This window comes from Kogia breviceps, chromosome 14 (genome assembly GCF_026419965.1).
Source record: "Kogia breviceps isolate mKogBre1 chromosome 14, mKogBre1 haplotype 1, whole genome shotgun sequence".
Taxonomy (NCBI): Eukaryota; Metazoa; Chordata; class Mammalia; order Artiodactyla; family Physeteridae; genus Kogia; species Kogia breviceps.
The window spans coordinates 83,168,736-83,192,108 of record NC_081323.1 but is presented as its reverse complement, the minus strand read 5'-3'; the positions used below and the strand labels follow the sequence as shown (position 1 = coordinate 83,192,108).

Below are 23,373 nucleotides of genomic sequence, written 5' to 3'. Positions count from 1 at the left end.
CCGCGACGACCGTGTGTTTTAATTCTCTTCCTCCGAAAGCCAGCGGCCTGGTGACGGCGGCGTCTTCCTGTAGGCCCTCTCCATGATGGCTCAATTAGGGGAGCAGTAGGGCTGTGGTTCAATATTCAGGCCAGCTTCCTAATTGAAAACACATTTTCCCCTGCAAAGCTGCAGCTGGTTTGGTTCTGCTCATGCAGAAAAGGATATAACCTTGCATAACATAGGAAATGAACGGTTGAGAGAGAAGCCAAATTCAATTTCAGTCAGATACGTTGAGGCTAAGCCCGTGATCTATGGAAGCCGGTGAGCGGGCCGAGCGCACGTGGAGGGGGTGCGCTCAGCAGCCCATTCATCACGGCCGCCCGCCCGGTGCTGCCTCCGCCGCCGCCGCCTGCGCCACCGCGCCCGCCGCGCCTGGGCCGTGGCTGGACCGCAGCCAACCACTCCAGAAGTTAACCTCTTAAAGACCTGGAGCTGCTTTCTGTTGAATAAATGTAATTTTGTGGTCAGAAATAAATGCTTGTGATGGAGCCGGAGCTTTGAGAACAACAGCCCGCCAAAGCTATTACAAATTGCTCCACGCCGGGGAAGCCAACAGCATACATGAAGATTCCGAGGGTACAGCAAATTGATTTCGGCCCAGAGCTCTGCAGCTCTTCAATAAAAGTCCTATTAAGCCATTGTATGTAATGAACAATCCAGAACAAATCTAATAGTTTCAACAGATAATCATTTTTAACATCCTCTCGGTAACCGTCGGCAGAGTTCGTGCATGTTTACAGCGCACAGCCGCGCGCGTCAGGCCCTCCCCGGCCTTCCTTGGCTTCTGTGCCGCAGGACCCGCGTCAAGTGCCCTTGGACGTGGTGCTCCGCGAGGGTCCAGCAGCAGACCCTGCTCCGGGACGAGGCCACGGAGGGCTCCGGGCTGCTCTCCCAGGGCCTGGCGCCCAGTAGGTGCCTGGGAAATGTTTGTTGAAATGGACTGAGTTGAAATGCAGAGAAGGGAGCTCAAAGAGCTCTAGAATAAAACAGTAAGAAGATGACGCTGGCAAAGCTGACTCAGAACCTGAGGCTCTCGAGATCAGAGGGTCACAGGTAATTAATTCGAGGTCCCACGTGACAGAGGGACTGGTGCCAGTGCCCAGAGGAGCCCCAGGACTTGCCCAATTGTACTTAACGTTCCCTGACAGCTCGGGAAAGAGGGTCTGTGTCAGGGAACCCACACTGGTGGAGCCACCAAAGTGATCTTGTAGCCAGCTGGGTGGGGGTCACTTCGGCAAGGGCCACCACACGCTCCTGGACTGCTCCACTGCCCTGTTTGTGGCCAAGCTGGGACCCTGGTCATGCGGAATTATGTCATTCTCCACGACCGTGAGCTTCTGGAGGACAGGGTCTACTCAGTCCTTCTTCCATTCAGTGAGTGTCGACTGAACATCTACTGTGTGCCAGACTGGACCCGAACTAGACCCTAGTATGTGGTTTTGGCTAATTAACTCAGACGCGGCTTTCATGGAGCTTGACGGTTGAGCAGGATCCGTATCCCCACATGGTACAGTGCTTGGCACATAGTAGGCCCTCCGGAAACAATGGATGGACGGGGATGGATGGATGAATGGCTGGATGTGGAGGGATGGACAGGCATGTAGATGGCTGGGTAGGGGTCGGTGGATGGATCGCGGTGAATGGCTGGTTGGATGGATAGATGGCTGGATGGATGGATAGACGGAGAGTTAACACCCCTGGCGTATAAATCAAAAGCAATCTCTATTGATTAAAAAATGGCTCAATTCTGTGTGTTTACACTCCCAGCCCCATTCAGGAAATCATGTGATACCAGGAGGCAGTTGTGATGTGAAGGTTAAAAGCACTGGACGTAGAGTTATAAGGCCTGGGTTTGAGGCCTGACTGGCCAGTGACCTTGACCTTCACCAAGTCAGCTGATCTCTCTCAGTGCCTGTTTCCTCATGTAATAAATGTGAAGAATTGAGGGCAGTCGATTCGAATGAGGATTAGAAGTAGTGTTTGAATGTGAGAATAGACTGACTCTAATAGTTTTTTTCCTGGACTAAAGTTATCCAGCTTGTAACATTCGGTCGTATGGTATTTATTTGAATACTGTGGAATTTAAATTATTAGGGTATTTTATTTTCTGCAGGTCTCCCTCCCCTTGGAAAAACTCAGTCTGGATGTTAATTAGGTTTTACTAATGCTCCATCGATTTAATGCAGTAATTCCTTAAATGAAACTGACACCAAGGACCAGATGGTCGAGAGAAGGACTGTGAACCTATGGGCGTGACTTGGGGCGGGGAGCACTGGGACACTGATAATAGCCCAGGGAAGTTCTGTCGCTTGAGCGTGGATTATTCCACGACCCACTTCTCCCACATCTTCAGACTGTGCCGCTGCGCTCTTTGCCAGTAATTACTCGCGTAGCATTGTGCTTCTACACACCACCATTTCCATGATCTCACGAAGCCTTCCCCCCACCCCACCCCGTTCAGGGGACTTTATCGCCAACCAGAGTGTGAGTGGGTGGGAGGGCAGTTGTGTGAGGAGTGGAGTGGGTTCCTGGAGGGAGGTCTATGCCCCCAGCTCCAGGCTCTGGGCTCCCCTCGCCTCTCGCCGTCTCCTGGTCCCGTCCTGGGATCTGTGGCCCCCTCACGTGCGTGTGACCCTCAGGGAGCCCCACCAGCTCCTGGTTCAGGTCCCACCCCTGCCCCCTACGACCCTGGGGCCCTCAAGCCCCAATCATCCTCAGGCCCGAGACCGCGGCTGTTTGGGGACTTGGGAGGGTAAGTGTGGGACGCAGGGCCAGGCATGGTCGCAGGGCAGACCTCTGAGCGAGTGTTCTCTTGAAAAGCAGCAGACGAGCGGGCATCCCTGCCCTGGGAGCAGTCGAGGCCCAGCTGGGAGCACCTCCTGGCGTTCCCATCTGGGGCTGCACTGTGGGCCGACGCCTCTAGGGGTGTGGCAGCCTACTCGGGGTACTGGACACACGCGCTGCTCCTTCCTGCTCTCCCCGGCTTCTCTCCTGTGTGACCACCCGCCCCTCTGGCACCTCCTCTCCAGGGAAACAGCTTGGAGTAGCAGAGAAAACCAAACAGACACGTCCCAGATTTTGAAATTAGACAGATCTGGATGTGAGTCCTGACATCATCTTTTACCAGGGTGACCTCGAATGAGTCACTTTAGCTTCTCCGTGTCTCATCCTTAGAATGGAACATCCGCCCTGCAGAGCAGAGGCAGTACGTGTATGTGTAAGTATTTAAAGATCATGGCGTAAAGCAGGGCTGGAAAAGTGGAAGTTCTACTTATTGATCACAGAATCTTCCAGTTCCTTCACCCTCTTAAATTCCCCCCGGGAATCAGCCCCAGCTCTCGGGGCCTCTCACCGCGCGCCTGCCCCATCCCTGGTGAGGTTATCCTCTTTCCTGGGCTGTGCTGCCACCTGCCAAGGTCTCCCTGCCTCCTGGGGCGTGGCCTTCAGGTCCAGAGCAAGCTCTTCACTTCCCGGTTGACAGCCTCTGGGTTGACAGCCTCTGGGACTCCGGTACCTTTCAGGATAAAGTTCCCACCCCCACCCCCACCCCCGCTTAGCCCCCAGGCCCTCCCCCTCCACCCCACCCGCCAGCTAGGCACCAGGCACACAGCAGCTCCTGCACTTCAAACAGGCCACTCTGTGTGTGCACAGGCTCCCCTTACCCCAAAGCCCTGCCCCTCCCACCACTAAGGAAGCTGACCTAAAGTGCAAAAACACGAGATGCAGAACAGTATCTATAATATCCTACCGCGTGCGTGTGCGTGTGTTTTAAGGGAGGCGAGGTGTGTATAAAGATGCTTGTAAACGCATAAAATATTTCAGGAAAGATACTCAAGTGAGTCTTTGCCTCCCGACCAGGCAGCTGAGTGACAGGTGGACATGGATGTGAAGGAGACCTACTTTTCACTGTATATTTATACTTTTGTTTTTGTCTCTCTTTTCTCTTTTTGCAACTAAATGGGTTTTATTATATTCAGAGTTGTGCAGCCATCGCCACAATCCAATTCCAGAACATTTTCATCACCTCAGAAAGAAAGCCCGTGCCCATTAGCTGTCACTCCCCATTCACTGCACCCCCAGCCCCTGGCAACCACTAATTACTTAAGCACTCTCTCTAGATTTGACCATTCTCGACATTTCATGGAAATGAAATCATTCAACATGTGGTCTTTTGTGACTGGATTCTTTCACTCAGCATGTTTTCACGATTCATCCACGCTGTAGCATGTATCAGTACTTTCATTCCTTTTTATGGCTGAATAATATTCCATTGTGTGGATAGAACACATTTTTTTAAATCCATTATCAGTTGATGGCCAGTTGGGCTTTTTCTACCCTTTGGCTCTTTTGAATAATGCTGCTAAGAACATTCATATACAAGTTTTTTTCATAGATACACATTTTCATTTTTCTTGGGTATGTACCTAGGAATGGAATAGGTTTAATGTTTTGAGGAACTGCCAGACTGTTTTCCAGTGTGCATCATTTTACATTTCCATCAGCAGCGCGCGAGGGTTCCAATTTCTCTACATCCTCTCTAATGCTTATTAACTGGCTTTTTGATTACAGCCATCCTAGTGGGTGTGCAGTGGTATCTCACAGTGGTTTTAATTTACATTTCCCTAATGACTAGTGACATTGACTGTCCTTTCACGTGCTTATTGGACATTTGTGTATCTTTGGAGAAATATGTATTCAAACCTTTGTCCATTTTAAAATTCAGTTTGTCTTTTTATCGTTGAGTTGTAAGAAGTCTTTTTGTATTTGGATACTAATCCCTTACCGGGTATATGATTTGCAAAAAGTCTCTCCCATTCTGTGGGTTGTCTTTTCATTTTCTTGATAGTGTCCTGTGAAGCACAGTAGTTTTAAATTTGGTAAAAACCCAGTTTATCCATTTTTCACTTGCCATTTGTGCTTTTGGTGTCGTAGCTAAGGTCATGAAGATTTACTCCTGTGTTTCCCTTTCAGAGTTTTGTAGTTTTAGCTTTTACATTTTGGTCTTTGATTCATCTTGAGTTAATTTTTGTCTACAGTGTGAGATTGGAGTCCAACTTTGTTCTTTTGCACATAGATAACCACATGTCCCAGTATCATCTGTTCAAAGGCTGTTCTTTACCTACTGTTCTTTCTCCCTTGTCAGAAATCAGTTGGCCATAATGTCAGGGTTTACTTCTTGACTCTCTACTCTATTCCATTGTTCTGTACGTCTGTCCTTAAGCCAGTGCCACACAGTCTTGGTCAATGTAGCTTTGTAGTAAGTTTTGAGATGGGTGTGAGTCTTCCAACTTTGTTTCTCTTTTTCAAGATTGTTTTGGCTTTTCCATATGAACCTTAGGATTGGCTTGTCCTATTCTTCCGTGAAGCCAGCTGGGATTTTGATAGGCATTGCATTGTACCTGTGGACTGACTTGGGACTTTTGCCATCTTAACAATATTAAGCCTTCCAATCCGAACATTTCTTAATTTCACTTCCAGATTGTTTTTGGCTAGTGTATGGAAAGACAGTTGATTTTCGTATATTGATCTTGTCTTGTGCAACCTTGCTGAGCACTATATGTTTTTATACCTAAACTTTTTTTTTTTTTTTTTTTTTTTTTTTTTACTATATACATATCATCTGTTCACAAAATAGTGTTTTTAAAATCTCGGGTAGGCATTCGTCCTCTGGGAAGCCTCTCCACAGCCCTGCTGCGATTTGCCTGTGGGAGGTAGGGGGGTGGCACCCTCCACCCTGTGTCCCCTGGGGGCAGAAGTGGAGGCTGTGGCCCCGGAGGCTAGGCTAGCACACCTCCTGGCACGGTTTAGCCGCTCCTTGAACGATTGTATTGACAGAGTGAAGGGGTGAACAGACTAGTGAGTCAGACAGGCATCGGCACGAGATCCTCCTCTGAAGCCCTGTGCTGTTTGCAGAGGTTTTCCTGCTGTTAAGCCGTGATCTGCCTTCCTGTAACTTCTACCTGTTGATTCCGGTTTGTGCTCCAGGGGGAGAGAAGCTGGCTAATCCTTCTTCCCCACAACAGCCCTTCAGGTATAAGTCGACAGCCAGGACGTCAGACGTACGTGAAAGGGCGTGGTAAACTGTAAAGGAAGAATGTCATGCTTGCGGCTGTTTTACTGTCTTTCCTACTCCCTTGCTGTCCCCTCTGCCACAGGTCTTGTCTGTGGTCCCTCCTCCCCACTCACTCTTCGTGGTACTCTCTTCTGGAATTCTCCAGGCTTATTCTCTGAGGATCTTTGGGGTTGGGGGCATAGTTACGGAATATGTCGTCCGTTGATATAAGACGTGATTTTGTGTCATTACCCAGGTCTACACTGCGCTGCCTTTACAACCAAAACTGTCCTCTGGGCTTTGTAACCCCTGCTCTGAGCAGTGGAGGGGCTTCCAACAAGTCCTGTTCAGCTCTCTGCGATGGGGAGTGTCTCCCACGTGATTCTTCCTCCCTGCTCTCTGTGTGCGGGTTGGAAGTCATGAGGGAACGTGACCTTGAGAACCAAAGCCGGTGGCGGCAGCCGGCGGGCTCCCACTCCCGTTTCTAATCTCTCTTCTCTACACATCACTCCAGAGGTGGCCAGGGGGCCGGAAGAGGGTCCCCTCCCCTCTGGCGTCCTCTCTCGTCTCCCCATAGAACTCTCACGGCAGTCGCGGGACTGGTACTTGCCAAGCATTAAGTAGATGTGTACTTAGAGAAGAATTACTGGGCTCTCGGCTACCGCGATCTTCTTTCAGAAAATATGTTCCTCTCTTACGTGGCCGGGTTCAGTTAAAATTAGAACTCGGAAGCTGTGGCTGCGTCCGCTTCTGTTTTGGACGGGACCTTGGTCAGCCTCATGCCGTCTGGAATTCCACGTGGCTCTTCACATCATGTTGTGCTCTGGAAGGAATTCTGCAGCCAGACGTAGAGACGAGACTGTTCTCTCTTTGCCCTGCAGCTCTCGCTGACCCTCGCTGGCCTATAGTCCGGCACTGCACATCGACTTGAAACTTCCGTCAATGGTCTGTGTTTATTTCTAAATCATTAGCTTGTAAGTTCCCAGGGTGCGGCTTACAGATCGTTCCTGGGTGTGCCATTGCTGCCGTGGTCTCTTACGTGTTGTTTCAGTGTCTCTGTCCTCCAGGACCTTAAGCGTTTTGGCTTCCTGCTCAGTTTGCTGGCAGAGGGGGACGGCCTGTGGTGTGGTGGGAAGAGTGCTGATTTGGACTTATTCCGGAAGGCAAAGATGTTGACTCACGCGCTGCAAGCTCCCGACCATACCAGAGACTCACATTTTATTTCACAGCTCAGCAATTCTCTAAACAGGTGAAGAGACAGAGGCATAAATAGCGTAAGTAACCCGCCTCCAGATCCTCCAGTCACCAGCAGCAGGGCTGGATTCAAACCCAAGTCTGCGTTCCTTCAAAGCACGCATTCCTGCCCCCAGCCTCAGCGCTGTGCTGGGGTGTCATCATATGGGGAGGAGGGGTTGCTTGGGGACCTAGTTCTGAGTGACTTGGTCGGTTTGTGCATCTGAGAAGTGGCGCTGCCGGCACAGCGGCCCCGTCACCATCGCACGGCACGAGAGTTCTCCCCATCTCGCAGACAGAGAAACGGAGGCACCGAGAGGTTGACTCGGGTTGAGGTTGGCGCTGGAGCTGGGGCTCGGCCCTGCCCTTCCGGCGCCGCATCCAGGTCCTGGCCCGGGTGCCTCTGCCCTGCCTGCCACCTGTGCGTGGCAAGGCCGGACGACGCCCTGAAAGGATGAGCCGTTTCCATTTCAAAATACGCTGCACTGGGCAGACATGAAGACCCGTCATCGTGTTTGGTATCTTTTTGGTGATCCCTGGGCCCTTGCACCAAGTCCATGCCGTCGTCCGTCTGTGCTGCACAGCTGGTATGACAGGGCTCTCTGTGTGTGGCCGGGGGGGTGGCCCAGCTGGGCTGTGCCCGGCATCCACAGCGCTCCGCTCAGGGTACCCGGTGAATAGCACCCCTTTCATCATGAGCTGGGTGAGCGACAGGCCTGGCCCCCAGACTCAGGCCACCCCCCGGGGGGCTGCTAGTGTCACCGGCCCGCAAGCAGAGCCTCTGCGTTAACAGCAGCCGCCGCGGGCTCTGTCCCTCCCAAGAGCTGGGCCCACTTGCAGGCACTTTGCACACATTTCTTTAACACTTACAAAAAGCCCATGAGGAGGTCTAATTTTCTCCGTTTTAGAGACGACATCCCCTGGCTGGTTCCTCTCCACCCGCGAGCCCCTACCTGCCCTCCCCTCCACTGACGCCGCTTCCCCACGCTCCTCTAGCTCTGACGAGGGCAGTTGGCTCCCCTAAACCAGATCAGAGCTGGGCTCTCATGACTCCCCACTTCTTGGACTAAAGTGCGGTGGATAGTAGCAGCCTTCTTGAAGCTCTCGATGGTAGGACACTACCTTCTCCACCCTGAGCTTCCACCGTCACTGATGCTGCAGGAGTCACCAGTGAGTTTCGAGGAATCCCCTGGCCTGGGCAGCCTGGAATCTACCCTCGTTCCTTCACAGACACACCCCAGGCGGCCTCCTGTGTTAGTCAGGACCTGGGTGCCGAGAGTCGAGACGAAGGTGACGCTGGCCCGGCCTGGGACAGACTACAGGGTAGTGGGAAGGCGGCTCCCAAATGGGAGGCATCGTCGCTCGGTGCGGGAGGTGGGCAGAGAGGGATTCACAACAAGCTCGGGTGGCACAAGAGCCAGGCGACCAGCAGCGTCTGGGGAAGTCGGGAGGACCCCACGGAGGAGGTGTCACGTAGGGCAACCCATGAAGGGAGAACTGGGTCCCCCGCGCCTGGAGTGAAGAGCGTTCCAGGTGGAGGACCCAGTGCAGGAAGACGGGAGGGCGGAGGGGCGGGGCATGGGCGGGAGGGGCGGGGCATGGGCGGGAGGGCGGGGCCGGGCGTGGAGAAGCACGGTCAGTGGTGGGAGGTGAAGTTGGCAGCGTAAACAAGGGCCGCGTTGGGAAGGGGTCCGGAAGCCCAGTCCAAGGAGTGTGGATGGTCGTCGGGGGGCCGGGAGAAGCTGTTAGGGCAGGGCGGCTGCGTGCTCCTTCTGGGCTCTGGGAGGATGACCCAGGGCCACCGTGGGGGACGCCTCACGCTCCATGGCAAGGAGAGGCCGCCGTTGGGGAGATCCTCTGAGTACCGGTCTGCGGTGTCCAAACTGGAAGTCATGGGGTGGGGGCTTCAATTAAGGCTTTCCCTCCATCAAAGGAGGGAAAGAGACTTTAATTCTGAAATTGATGTATAAGGCCAGGTGAGCAGGACTTCTTGACTGCTCAGTGGTCGAGGCTGGAAAAGAAGGCGGATCTGCACATCCGGCAGTATGACACCATTTGATCCTTTTCTCAGTTCTAAACAGAACATCTTCCAGTTAAAATTCAGGCTTGTATTTGATCTCCCCACATTTTCTTCCTCTGCAGAGAACTGGAGACTCCTACTGAAAATTCGAGTAACAAACCCTAGAGCCTCAAACCCATTCACGTTCTGAGTTATAGGTGGGTGGGGGAGTTTCTGCAGGGAATGTCCTTTAAGACATAAGCAAGCCCCTGAAATGTTGCAGCAACCCTCTGGAAAATGCTGTGTAAGAGGCGGCCTTAACAGGCTAATTCTTTTAAAAGTGGTGATCTCGTTCATACCAAATCGAATGCTTTGTGAATTCTCCTTTAACCCCCTGAAATTTTGATGCTTAATTTAGTTTATTTGTATGCTGTTTCTCCTCCTAAGTACAGCATGGGTCAGTAATTATCACCAACACCGAAAACCAGCTTGTGACTAGCTCTGCACTGTTGTCACATCTTCTCTCTCATTCGATTCTCTTAGGGTTCCTACAAGGCAGGTATTCTCATCAGTATCTTTTCCTAGACACATAGAAAATGAAATTCATAGAGGCATAGGGTATGTAGCTGGCCCAGTATTTATTCCAAACTGCATGATAGAGCCGTGTCTTAAATCCATTGCTCTGATTTTAAATCCTGTGCCCTGGGCTTCCCTGGTGGCGCAGCGGTTGAGGGTCGGCCTGCCGGTGCAGGGAACGCGGGTTCGTGCCCCGGTCTGGGAGGGTCCCTCGTGCCACGGGGCGGCTGGGCCCGTGGGCCGTGGCTGCTGAGCCTGTGAGTCCGGAGCCTATGCTCCGCGGCAGAAGAGGCCACAGCAGTGAGAGGCCTGCGTACCGCAAAAAAAAAAAAAAAAAAAAAAAAAAATTAAATCCTGTGCCCTTTCTCCCTTGATCACATACCATCTTCCCCCCGTGCCCTGCCCCTGGCAAAGATAAACAATCAAGCTTCACAGCAGACAAAGAGAAATCCTTTGGCCCTCACGATATTGGTCGTTTATTCCTTATTTTTACTTTGTGCTGTCATCTTAGAGACGTGATCACCCGTTAGGACTTGTAATAGGCCGCTTTGCTGGATCGCGCTGCAGTAACAAGCAACCCTAGATCTCAGCGGCTAATGGCGACAAGAGACGATTTCCCATTCACGTTACGTGTGGGCCGTGGGTTGGCGGGATGGCCCTGGAACCATGTGTTGTCTTTACTCAGAGATCCCAGTGGAAGAAGCGGCTCCTCTAAGGTCACGCTATTCTCCCGGCAGAGAAAGAGAGCTCCCCAGAGCGGAACCACACACACACTCTTAAATCTACACTCCAAGTGTGTGGCACCACCACTTAATATTCCACGTGGTCAAGTCTGCCACCCGTGGGCCGGGAAGTCCCCCCCCCAAGTCACGTGGCAGTGGGCAGAGATGTGCGATGCCCCCACAGGGAGGGCGGACGGTGAGGGGAGCAGTGACTCAAACGCCACACAATGCCCCAAGCCCCACAGCACAGCTCTGCTGGCTCCCGAATGGCCAGGTGCCCCCTCACCCCTTCTAAGTCTCGGGGGCCTTGCAGTCGATTTCCATGAACTTGGCCTCTAACCCTGGTCTCTGACTTTTCATCCTTTTGGAAGCAAATATTGATTGAGATTTGGAATACGGTAACCTTTCTGTAGACCTTTATCTTGAATTTTCATCCTCATTACAGAAAAACCAAACTCCGCATTATAAAAGTGATGCTGTTGAAAGGGTAACTGTTGGATCCAGGAAACTCATGATAGAAGCGCTGGGCCTTTCTGTAGAGTGGGGACACGGATCTCCGTGCAGGAGGCTGGCCAGGGCTCGCCAGGCACGCACGGTGGGGGAGGAGGCCTCCCGTGCGCTGACGTCAGCCAAGCGGCCCTCATCACAGGAGCATGTTGAAACACACGCCGAAAATCAAAGAACTCTACGTGTTGAGCATTTTCACAAAGACTTAAAACTGCATCCCTTAACCATTCGATCACTTCTGCAGGTAAAACAGTTGACCAATTTAGGTAAATTGTCATTCACACAATAAAACTGTATTAAACACCTACTACGTACCCGGTCGTCGGGAGGAAAGCCTAGGGTGGGCTCTCGAGGAACCTAAGATCTCCCGACGGAGCCTTGTCTGCAGTCCTGGACCTTCCGGGCGATCCCATATGGTGACGGGGGTGGCCGGCAGCCCAGAGATGGATCAGCTGAGCCTGGAGGATGAGAGGAACATTCCAAGGAGGCGCCTGCCAGGCTGCGGGGAAATCACTCTCGTGTATTCAGGGAACAGGGAGTAGCCGGGCGTGGCAGGAGGTGAGGTTGATCCCCGGAGCAGAACAGGTTTTACCCAGGGCCTGAGTGCCGTCCGAGCTTCTCCAGATCTGTCCCGGCTCCGCCACCCGCAGCCCCTCTGTCCTTTGCCGCCCCTTCACAGTGGCCTTGCGGCTGTGGGGATGGTAGAAAGGATCTATCTCTCCCTCGGGTTATCTTTGCACATTAAGTAGCCAGAATGTCTAACCTAGGATCCGACTTTCAACCGTCTGTGCCTGAGACCTCACCCCAAACCTCTTCTCATTCACAAAGCTCCCCCCCGTGTGAGGGGGTGCCATGCCGGGTCCTGGCTCCAAGGTGGGCGCAGAGGGCGTGAGGATGAAATGACCCCGTCTCCTTCCTCCCTCGCTGAAGGATAAGGAGGACACACAGGGCTCCACTTCCCGCGCCAGTCACTGAGTGCTTCACCCGCGGGAGCTCGCCCACCCACCCGCCCAGCCCTGGACCGTGCACGGCCGGGCAGCCTGGCCCCAGGGGAACCCGACACTCGCATCCTGGGGCCAGTGAGACCTGCACTGGCTCTGGAAGCATGGCTAGGCCTTCTAGGGAAGGCCCATCCCAGCAGAGGTGGGGCTGGGAAAGGGAGAGGACAGACCAAAACTCAGAGCCCGAGGCCTGTTCCTGGACAAGGGCAGAGGCCGTGGGGGGGAGTCAAAGAGTGAGCGAGCAGAGAGCCTCAAAATCGCCAGAATCAACAAATTCTTCCGGGTTTGGAAACCTTCGAAGGAGGCTCGGGGGACCTCCTCGAGGAGCGCCTCACCCCCGCGTGGGGTTCTCATCACCTCTCTTAAGAAACCTCAGTCCAGTTGCCTAACGAGTTAAACTCAGCAACCTGGCCTTGTTCCCTCAGGACTGGGTTGAATGTTCTTGCGTCTGTGGAGGGGGGACGGGAAGACGACGCAGGTTCATGGTTCCCGTACTAATTTGCTAGAGCTGCCGTAACCAAGTACCGCGAACGGAGCCGCTTAAACAGCACGTGTTTACTTCTCACAGTCTGGAGACCAGAAGGCCAAGGTCAAGGCATCGGCAGGGCTGGTTCCTTCTGAGGAGCGTGAGGGGCTGCTCCCGGCCCCTCCCCTGGCTTCTGAAGGTTTGCTGGCCATCTCTGGCACTCCTTGGTTTGTAGGCGCATCACGCCCACCCCCGCCTTCACGTTCACATGGGGTTCTGTGCGCGACTGTCTCTGGGTCCGAATTTCCCCTTTTTGTAAGGACAGGTCCTGTTGGGTTAGGGCTCCCCTTAAGGACCTCGTCTTAACTTGGTCATCTGCCAAGACCCCATTTCCAAATGAGAAGCCACATTCGCAGGTACTGAGGGTTAGGACTTCCAGGGCAGGGGCACAGTGCAGTCTGTAACAGTCCCAAGTGTGTTGTGTAGAATCCCACGTCCCCCCACCCCCTCAACAACCCATAAGGGGGAGAGAAGACAGTGTTCAGGATCCTTCCAGATCCCATCTTCTGCCCACTCTAGAGGCAGCCGCCTTCGTGGGCTCAGAATCCCTAGGAAGCAGGGGGCCCTCCCTAGGCAGATCCGGAGCCGAGCAGAGGACCGTCTGGGTGTTGGGAGGCGCAGAGAGCCACCAGGGCCTCTGTCCTGCTTCCTGGGCACACTGCTGCCCGTGGCACCTCTCTTAGGAGGTGGCAGAAAGGCCCGGAGCGCAGGGAAAGCTCCAGACGTTTGGAAAGGCCACTCCAAATATCCAGTTTTACTCACAATGTCTACGTAGGTGGTGGTTAGGTACCGTTGAAATAATGCTATTAAGACGTTTCCCAAATTTTGTAATAGACATTTGGAAAGACATTATATGTTCATGAAAGCAGAGTACAGGAGTTTCCATATGGTTGGATTTCAAATACACACGCAGACATTTGTGACAGCTTTATTGAGATGTAACTCACATACCATGTAATTCACCCATTTGAACTCGGCAGTTCATTGACTTTTACTACAGTCCCGATCAATGGTAGAACTTTTCATCACCCCAGAAAGAAACCCACACCCCTTAGCCATCATCCTCCCGGCCCCCAACTCTAGGCAACCACTAATCTGCTGTCTCTATAGTTTGCCTACGTTTCATTCAGAATTAAAGGGAGCTACAGACAGAGACGTGACTTCCACTGGCCAATGGCAGAATCATGGTGTTGATTTTCTCTTTATTTTTTGATATATTTCTAATTGTACAATGAGCATGAACTGCTGAGAATCAGAGGGGAAAAGAAGAAAACCATCTTAAAAATAGAGAGCCATCTTCTCGTTTTTAAGTAGTCCTTGTGGATGATTCAGAAAGCGTGCCCAACACCTAAATCGCAAGCTTATTTTATCGGCGGGGGGTGGGGGTGGGGGACGTGGCTGAGTTCTCGGCGACTGACTTCGAGTAGGAATTTGCCAGCACAACTTGGTAGAAGTTGGAGATGCACGCGTTGCCCTTTTCTGCTCTGTATTGGATTTCCCGAGACCTGCCCTGCTCCCCTTCACGCAGCCTTTGTGTCCCCCTCCCCGGGGTCTCCCATCCTGAATCAGGTGACCTCTCTCCGCCCTTAACAAATTGTTGGTTGGCTCAGGTGTGAGGCCCTGTAATTACGCCACTTCCTTTTGCCTCTTTAATAACGTTGGAGACAGAGTATAATTCTGTGAGGGGACAGAGGACTATATAATTTAGTGTCCTTTTCCTGAGCCAATGTGAACTCCGTGCATGTAGCATCTTGCACACTTCAGGGGTAAAAAGTGATCTGTTGTCTCAGCAAGCATGCCAGGGGAGCGAAATACTTACTGAGTCCGTCCAACCACAGAAGCCTCTTTGGATGTGTGTCCCGCTTGCTTGGGACGCGTCACCTTTCTTTGATGAAGAGACTTGTCACTGGAGGGAAACCAGCTCAGCTGGGTTTGTTTATGAGACACACTGATCCTGGCCACCGTCACAGGAACTCGCCGTTGCCGAAGCTAGAAACCTGGGCACCATCCTTAACTCACCTGGACCCTCCATGTCTCACATCAGCTCAGCGGGACCTAATCTCTCTGCTTGGCCTCTTTCCCTCAGTCCCCAGCGCCACTGCCCTGCACATTCTCACCAGGGCAGCGGCAACAACCTAGGAACGGTCGCCTCCTTCCTGGCCCCTCCTGTCCTCCTTCCACTCTGACTCAGGCCCAGACGGTGAAGGTCCTCCTCCTCCACCTGCACTGACCCCCTCACCCATCCAGTCTCACACCCATGTATCCATATCCACACACACACACACACACGAGCAGCCCCACATTTCCTGGGTTTACAGCCTGATCCACAGTTCTCAATCTGGATTCTGTGGACAGAACACACGTGGACACATGAGTGTCCTAAAGTAGAGTGTGTAACCCTGTGTGTGTGTGTGTTTCTAGGAGAGGGTCCTTGGCTTTCATAAAATTCTTTTTTTAAAAAGAAAATTTATTTTATTTTAATTTTTGGTTGCTTTGGGTCTTCGTTGCTGCGCGCGGGCTTTCTCTGGTTGCGGTTTGCGGGGGCCACTGTTCGCTGCGCTGTGAGGGCTTCTCATTGTGGTGGCTTCTCTTGTCGCAGAGCACGGGCTCTAGGCACACGGGCTTCAGTAGCTGTGGCACGTGGGCTCAGTAGTTGCGGCACACGGGCTTAGTTCCTCCGCGGCATGTGGGATCTTCCCGAACCAGGGCTCGAACCCGTGTCCCCTGCATCGGCAGGCGGATTCTTAACCACTGCGCCACCCAGGGAAGCCCCGGCTTTCCAGAAATTCTTAAAGAGGACCTAAGGACCCCCCAGGTTTCAGAACTTTGGTGTTTGAATGTGTTCCTCCCCTTTTGCGTCACCTCTTCACCCGGTGAGCTGCTCTTGAGGACTCTGGTCAAGTGTCACCTGCTTTCTTGCTTGACGTCCCCTTCTCGGTGTCCCCACGGCTCTGCTTACCGAGCACTTTCCCAGCTGGGATTTCACTCGTCATTCACACAACCTGTTCCCCTACTGGACCCCGAGCCCCTGGGGCTGAGGTCTGTCCCTCTGTGTCCCGCCTCCGGCACAGCGTCTGGTATGTGGCCAGCTCATAGTCTACACTGGTGGAAGAAGGAAAGAGACCACATTCCCCGTGGAGAGTCCTCACTCCATCAGGCGATGGGAGCGCTCCTGCCTCGCTCCCCCGCACGGGCGGGCCCACGTGGGTTGCCTCCCTCTCGCATGTCTGCAGACGTTTAAGGGTTGAAGGCCCAGCTGTCCGGCATTTACATGGAGCAATCAGACTTCCATTTGACGTGTAATGATTTTTAAATTACTTCTTGACAAATTTTGAGCTCTTTGTTTTTCTTTTCTTTCTCCCATTCCTTTTCAGATTGATGCACTGAGCAAAAGAAGCAAAGAAGCGGAGGCAGCCTTCTTGAATGTCTACAAGAGATTGATTGATGTCCCAGGTAAGCCCAGCGCTTGTAGCCCACCTGGTGGCATTGTGTCTGGTGAGTCATTGGACTTCTGGCTGATTCTTCTCAGCCTCCCTAAGGCAACTTCCCTGGGGAAACTGGGGCGTTCTGGGAATATGAATTCTCCAAAACACAGACTTGGGAGGAGTATGGAAATCAGATGCGTATTTGCTGAAGTAATAGATTTGCCTCCAGTTGATGCCTTTGGAAATGCAGAAACTCAGACCTGCGGGGCTACCTTTAGCTTTGGTTTAATTCAACTTTTTTTTTTTTTTTTTTTTTTTTTTTTTTTTGGTACGTGGGCCTCTCACTGCTGTGGCCTCTCCCATTGCGGAGCACAGGCTCCGGACGCGCCGACTCGGCGGCCATGGCTCACGGGCCCAGCCGCTCGGCGGCACGTGGGATCTTCCCGGACCAGGGCACGAACCCGTGTCCCCTGCATCGGCAGGCGGACTCTCAACCACTGCGCCACCAGGGAAGCCCCCTAGCTTTGGTTTAAAATGCTGCACGTTTCACAGAGAAGAAAGAGAACCCGTGTGTGCGCTGTGCAGACGTCCTGGATACTCATGATTCTGGGCTGACCAATTCCACGTTCAGGAACGGCCCTGATAGGGCACCTGGAATGCCTTGCTCCCCTCCCAGGTCATCCAGGGAATCAATGGCCTCTGGCCAAGTCTTTCACTTAATATCCAAGGGCAAGCGGTAGCCCATTTAACTACAGTATATATGGGTTGTTTTTTTCTTTTGAAGGAACCAAAGAGTTAACTTTTTTTTTTTTTTTTTTTTTTTTTTGCGGTACGCGTGCCTCTCACCGCTGTGGCCTCTCCCGTCGCGGAGCACAGGCTCAGGACGCGCAGGCTCAGCGGCCACGGCTCACGGGCCCAGCCGCTCCGCGGCATGTGGGATCCTCCCGGACCGGGGCATGAACCCGCGTCCCCTGCATCGGCAGGCGGACTCTCAACCACTGCCGCCACCAGGGAAGTCCGAGTTAACATTTTAATAATGCTTGCTATGCATTCAGAGAGATAATGGCTCCCCATTCCTTATTCTAGAAAAGTGAGGCGACGTTTAGAACATCCACTGGTCCCATCGATCCTCTGTTCTCGGGTGGTACACTCACCTAATCCGTGGGGAGGTGATAGACACGATCACATGGGTCCCAACTCAGTCCTGAAAAGACTCAGATCTGAAAACTAGCCACTTGAATGTCATCCTCTGCTGACCAAGGAAACCCAACTACCACCACCCTCCTCTCCCCACCCATTAGAGCTGCGCACTTGCCCTCATTAGGCAGCCTCTGTGCATCACTGATATTACTAGAACTGCTTTAACGAAGCAAAGCAGAAACAAGTCTCCTTTGTTTCTGTATTGTATTCTAATTCAGGTCCACTGAGGGCTTTGCTGTCCCCTCTGGGAGCTGGGGTTAAGAGAGGCCACACCAAGCTACGGGCAGCAGAAAGTACCTTAGACACTTAGGACAGGGGGTAAGGAGATCCAGATTCTCCCGCCAGGGCCTTGTTGTGAGGTCTCGGTCACATCCCTTTTCCCTCTCTGAACCTCAGTTTTCTCATCTGTAAAATGGAATAAGGTAGGGGAACAGCTTAGTGATGGAGAGGGGTCGTCTTTGTTCTAACCTTTTGCTGTCTTATGAGCTTACCCGGCTCTTAGTTCCAAATTCTAGCCCTTTGATTTTCTGCAGGAGTTTGTATCCACCTAGGGGTTTCCTGAATACTCTGGCTGAGGCTCATGTGGAGGCTCCTTCACAATAAATGGATCATTCAGGGCTCTCTTTCTCAGGCATTGGCAGTTTGGTGGACCCACTTGCCTTTTCTTGTGCAAGTGCTAGTTTTGTGTTGGTGACTTAGTTGAAAGGCACCTGGTTTATTTTGCCTTTGCCAGAGACCCAGAGAGCCTGCAGCTACTGTTTTCTAAATAATCTACACTCTTTTTAAAAGTCTGATTTGTCTCTGGGTTTTCCCTTAGTGAGGTTTCTCCACTGGGAGGCCACTTGAACAAGTCGTTGGGTTTCTCCTTCTGCAGTTATTTTCCGTCTTGACTTCTTACAGACAAAAACGAGACCACTTTTCTCATCAACACACGTCTTTGCCTGAGCAGTCCTTATTCATATACATATATAATTTTTATGGAACTCTGATCGTAACATGACTATATAGTTTTAGTCTGCTTTTTTCACTTAATGTTATCCCATCGGCATTTTCCTTATGTTGGTGATATTCTTTGTAATTATCGTTTTTGGCTGGCAGTTTTAAGTTCAGGTGGTGGGGGCGAATAATGTTTGACGTTGTCTGTAATAATGAGTTAATCAGAGTACATTTGCACACCACGTAGATCACTTTTACACCCGCCTTCCAGGTATTTCTCTTACAAACACTGTGGTCTGACACATCTAACAACTACTTGAAAAGCAGGAATGGAGCTTGGAGCCCTCAACCTGTGTTTTGAAGTCCGCTTATCGCTCAGATGAAGTAATCGTGTGGCTGAGGCTTACAGGAAGGGCCTGGTCAATAGCAGTGCATTTACTGATGGTCAGTCACACAGCTGGGGAGACGCGGGGGGCCTTCACTGTCTGTGTGCTCCAGGCTTCAATCCAGCTGAATCCAGAAATGTAGGTGGGGTGTGTCAAGTTCTGGTTTCAAGATATAACAACTTATGCTATCTTAGGAAAATAGAGGAAGCTCTTGGAAATAATGGGAAGGGTATTTTGGCCATGTGGCCCAGCTCCAGGAGCCCGGGAGGAGGTGACCAGTCAGCCGTAGCACATCACCACCACCACCACTGCCACACTTTGGGACATTTTCTTTACCTGTGTGTTTTCTTGTTCTTTATCTGCTGGTCCTACTAGAATGAAAGCTCTCTGAGGACAGTTTTGCTTGGCGCTCTGTGCCTAGCACCTGGAGTAGGGCCTGGCATAGCACAGCTGTTGACATGTGACATGAGGCTGTCGACCCAGAGCCACCCAGGGTCCTTGGCAGCGGAATGCACCAGGGGTCACGCTGGTGGCCCTCGGAGCTTTGTTTCAGTTCGGTTCTCGCCCCTGAGTGTCAGCCTGTATATCCCCCAGGACAGCCCCACTGGGCTGACTGAGGGGCACCTGCAACGGCCCAGAGGAAACAGTCTCCTTCTCTTGGCAAGCGACACCACCTGCCACCCAGCTGCTCACGCCAGAGCACCGGGTCAACAAGCCCTGGTCCTCCTACCCCCCAAAGGTCCTCGATTTCATCCCCTTCTCTCCATCCCAACCTCCGCCCTGCACTCTGCGGCTCAGGCCACCTCTCCCGTGTCCACAGTGTGCTGGTGCCATGCTTCCCGCCGGCAGGAATGGCTCCTTCTCCTCGCCGTGGGCAGGCGCAGCCCGTTCTGAGCTGATCTCTTCCAGCTCCTCCAGATTGACTTGTTGAGACGCTGCTTCTTGACCTCCCAGGTCCGGCCTAGGTGTGCCCTTTGCGCACACACACACCCCCCGCTCCCCACACCCTGTGTCTGTTTACCTCTGTTACAACTACAGTAAGTCCCCTACCTACGAACGGGTTCTGTTCCGAGAGCGCGTTCATAAGTCCAGTTTGTTCATAAGTCCAACCAAGTTGGCCTAGGTACCCAACTGACACGATCGGCTATATAGTACTGTACTGTAATCGGTTTATAATGCTTTTCACACCAATAATACGTAAAAAACAAACACAAAAAATAAAAGAAGCCATTTTTAATCTTACAGTACCTTGAAAAGTACACAAGCACAGTGCAACAGCTGGCATACGGGGGCACGTGTGCATCCCTGAAAGTTCGCAACGCGAAGGGTCGTAGGTAGGGGACTTAACTGCACTTGCTCGTCAGCTCTTTTCCTTCCTAGCTGGGCAGAGACTGGTGCAGGGTGGTCTCGTCCCTGGTTATGTGCCTGGTCTCTACCCCGGCGCCTGTCACGTAGCAGAAACTCGAAAGACGTTTGTCGAATGAATGACTAAATTAATGGATCAAATTATTTCTTCGGGATGCTTCCTGAGGTTTATCGGTATCGCACCGTAATTGTTCGCATTGAACCCCATCCTGAGATTGGACACTTGCCGTTGGGGAAGAGCCCTCTGGCGCATCTTAACCAGCTAAGCTGCGAGAGAACAGAATGTGATCTTTCCTGGAGGTGGAGCAGTTTACTAGCTCTCTGAACTCTGCTTTTGCTTTGCTGTCACTCCGTAAAGATTTGCCTGCCTGCAGAGACATTTACATGACGCTTAGCATTCGGGGTTCATCAAACCAGCACGTGCGCTTCAGAGGCCTTGGGTCTTGGTGGCCAGTACTGACGTCCAGAATCTGTGTTGGGTCGAGTAGCTGTGCGGCTGGCACCCCAAGCTTTACACACCCAGCCCCGAGCACGGAGCCGGGGACCCCCTCCCCCACCCAGCCCTTTCCTTCCCCCGGTGGTGCGACTCCATCGTTCAAGGCAAAGGAAGCAGCGGTGTGACCCGGCTCCTCCCTCTTCTCACTGTCCACGTCTAAAACTCCCAAGTGGTGTTACTTCTCCTTCCAAAAGCCTCCTTCAGATCAAAGACACTGAGTAAACATGGAAAGTCCTAATTGTCCTGATGCATCCTCTGAACAGTTGCCATAGTTAAGACCCCATGTTTACCTCTTTCTCACTTGTCAGCAGATCGCTCCTCATTCCCTCGTCAGTTTTGAGGGTATTTTAAGATGCTTTTTATCAGAAATATCCTGCCGCTTCAGCCAAAGCACGCTCTCCTTCCCTGCTGCTGTGACCCTCTGCTCTGTGGAGCTACCGGCCCCGCACCGGCCGGGCCGCTGTGTCTCAGGGACCCTGCTGAGTGCTGGGGATGGAGCAGGGAGCAGATCCACTGACAGCTTCCTGTTCTCGTGGGCTCGAGAGTCTGGTGGGAATGTGGGCATCCAAAAGCCTTCACACAGGGACTTCCCTGGCGGTCCAGTGGTTAAGACTTCACGCTTCCAATGCAGGGTGCATCGCTGGTCGGGGAACTAAGATTCCCACAGGCCGCGCAGCACAATTTGGCAAAACAGCCCTATACTTTCTGCTCTTTAAAATACCAGCCAGGGACTTCCCTGGTGACGCAAAGGTTAAGAATCCGCCTGCCAATGCAGGGGACACGGGTTCGAGCCCTGGTCTGGGAAGATTTCACAGGCCGCGGAGCAACTAAGCCCGTGCGCCACAACTACTGAGCCTGCGGGCCACAACTACTGAGCCCGCGTGCCACAACTACTGAAGCCCACGTGCCTAGAGCCCGTGCTCTGCAACGAGCAAAGCCACTGTGATAAGCCCACGCACCTCAATGAACAGCAGCCCCCTCTCACCACAACTAGAGAAGGCCCGCACGCAGCAACAAAGACCCAGTGCAACCAAAAATAAATAATAAATAAATAAATAAATTTTTTTTAAAGAGTCATCCTGACTGCAGTTTGGAAACAGATCGGAAAGGGGTCCAAGGTGATGTGGGGCGGGAGAGATGAGGTAGCCTGGTTTCGGCTGGTGGGGGTGAAGCTGGAGAGGAACAGACGCTTGAGGAAGGCGACTTGGATGGCTCTAACCCAGGACCCAGTTAACGCAACAGTACTTCCGCCATCTTTGGTAGCAGTATTGTTTACATGGTTCCATCTGGTTTACAAAATTAAAAGGAAGACCAACAAAAAGTTTGCCAAATTAGCCTCCTGTCCCTAATTCGATTATCATCCCTCATTGTTCTCGTTGAAGGTGGTCTTTGCCTTTGCCTTTATCAATATCATGGCAGTAGGAAAATAGTTCTACAGTTCGATTCATAAAGTTTTACATCATTAACCCAGATGGCTTCATCTGTGATTCTTATCCCAGATTTTATATAGTAATTTATGTGATCAACGTAGCGATACCTTCCACTTGCAAATGTTTACATTTTTTTGTTTTAATAACCTCCGATTGGGATTTATATTAATTAATTTGCTAATGGCTACTCTCATGAGGAAAGACATCATAGGCATCTGCCAACAGCATGACTTGGTTGAGGACACCTGGGCGAGGCCCCCCCGGGATGGGGAGCCCTCTGCGACGGACTCCCTAACCAGGAGACCAGCGTCCTTCTGCACTGGAATCTGCGTCTGTGGGTGAGAGCAGAGGTCAGTGGCTGTCAGCCACAGTGACCCCGGCTGTACAAGAAACAGTTCAAGGTGCGCCGTTCAGAAATCATACTCACACGTTCCCACGGCCAGCACTTCTGGTGCCGGGCCGGGCACCGTGCACCCAAGATGCAAATGCAGCTGAGACGTGGCCCCTGCCCTCCCTCGGGTGGCTCCTACTTGCGGGGTGGGAGACTGTACAGCACCTTTGAGAGAATATCCCATAGTTAAACAGCTGAAATAGGCAGCCTTCGTCCCTTACTGTAATGGAAGGAGAAATAAATGTCTCGGGTCTTAAAGTGTGAGCCTCTCAGATAGCTGGGAAAATTCTGGAATGACCTCCTCTTAAAGGCCCTTGCATAACTGGAATTTTACTGTGTTCTGAGCAAAATGACCACAGTATATGCATAATCTGCCGGGAATTCATCTCGTGTGGGTGACCTGCTCTTGCTTCTTGATACTTTTCAGATTTTTTTTACAATGAGCGTGTCTTTATCTCTACAATCGGGGGGTGTGGGGAAGCATAAATTTGTAGAATATTCAACTCGCAATCTCAGTTTCTGAATAGCCTTTAGTGATGGATTCCAGATAGGGCCGTAACCAGTACTCGGTGGAGTTATTTGTCCACACTTAATAATCGGTATAAAACACAACTGTGCCTTTTCAGTTCCAGAAGCATCTAGGCAAAGGTGTTCTGGGGGGAAGTTCCTAGAAAGGAGACCAGGTTGGTGAGCTGGGCACTGGTGCTGCAGAACTTCTGTTCTCTGGCTGCCGAGTCCATTGGAAGAGGCCCTGCTTATTCTCATCACCTCCTGGCCTCTCTCTGGGCACCCCCCACCCCAACAGAGAGTCATCTTTCACTCCTTGCTAAGATGTAGTTTAGGTCCTACAGACACAAACCCTTCAAACACAAAAGCAGGGCCCAGAAGGATTGATTTTAAGATTTAAATCTAAGGGAGCACATGACCAGTGATATAAAATATTCATGGACTCGTGAAACTCCGCTGGCGCTTAGCGTTTCCTGACTGGCTCCGCTCACTTCATTTCCCTCGGATAACTGGCCTGCGATCAGAAGTAGAAGGTGTTAGTTTTCAGAAGCCTTGAAAGAGGGCCAGCAGAAGGGAGCC

General features: G+C 52.0%; 1 protein-coding gene across 8 annotated transcripts in view; it reads left to right on the top strand.

Annotated features, from left to right (window-relative positions):
- CUX1 (cut like homeobox 1) overlaps positions 1 to 23,373 on the top strand; it is a 374,916-nt gene that overhangs the window by 186,110 nt on the left and 165,433 nt on the right. For all 8 annotated transcript variants that reach the window (XM_059038133.2, XM_059038134.2, XM_059038132.2 and 5 more), the window contains exon 4: positions 16,033 to 16,111. In XM_059038133.2, the coding sequence (XP_058894116.1) occupies positions 16,033 to 16,111 (79 nt within the window). The remainder of the gene's footprint in view (positions 1 to 16,032; positions 16,112 to 23,373) is intronic.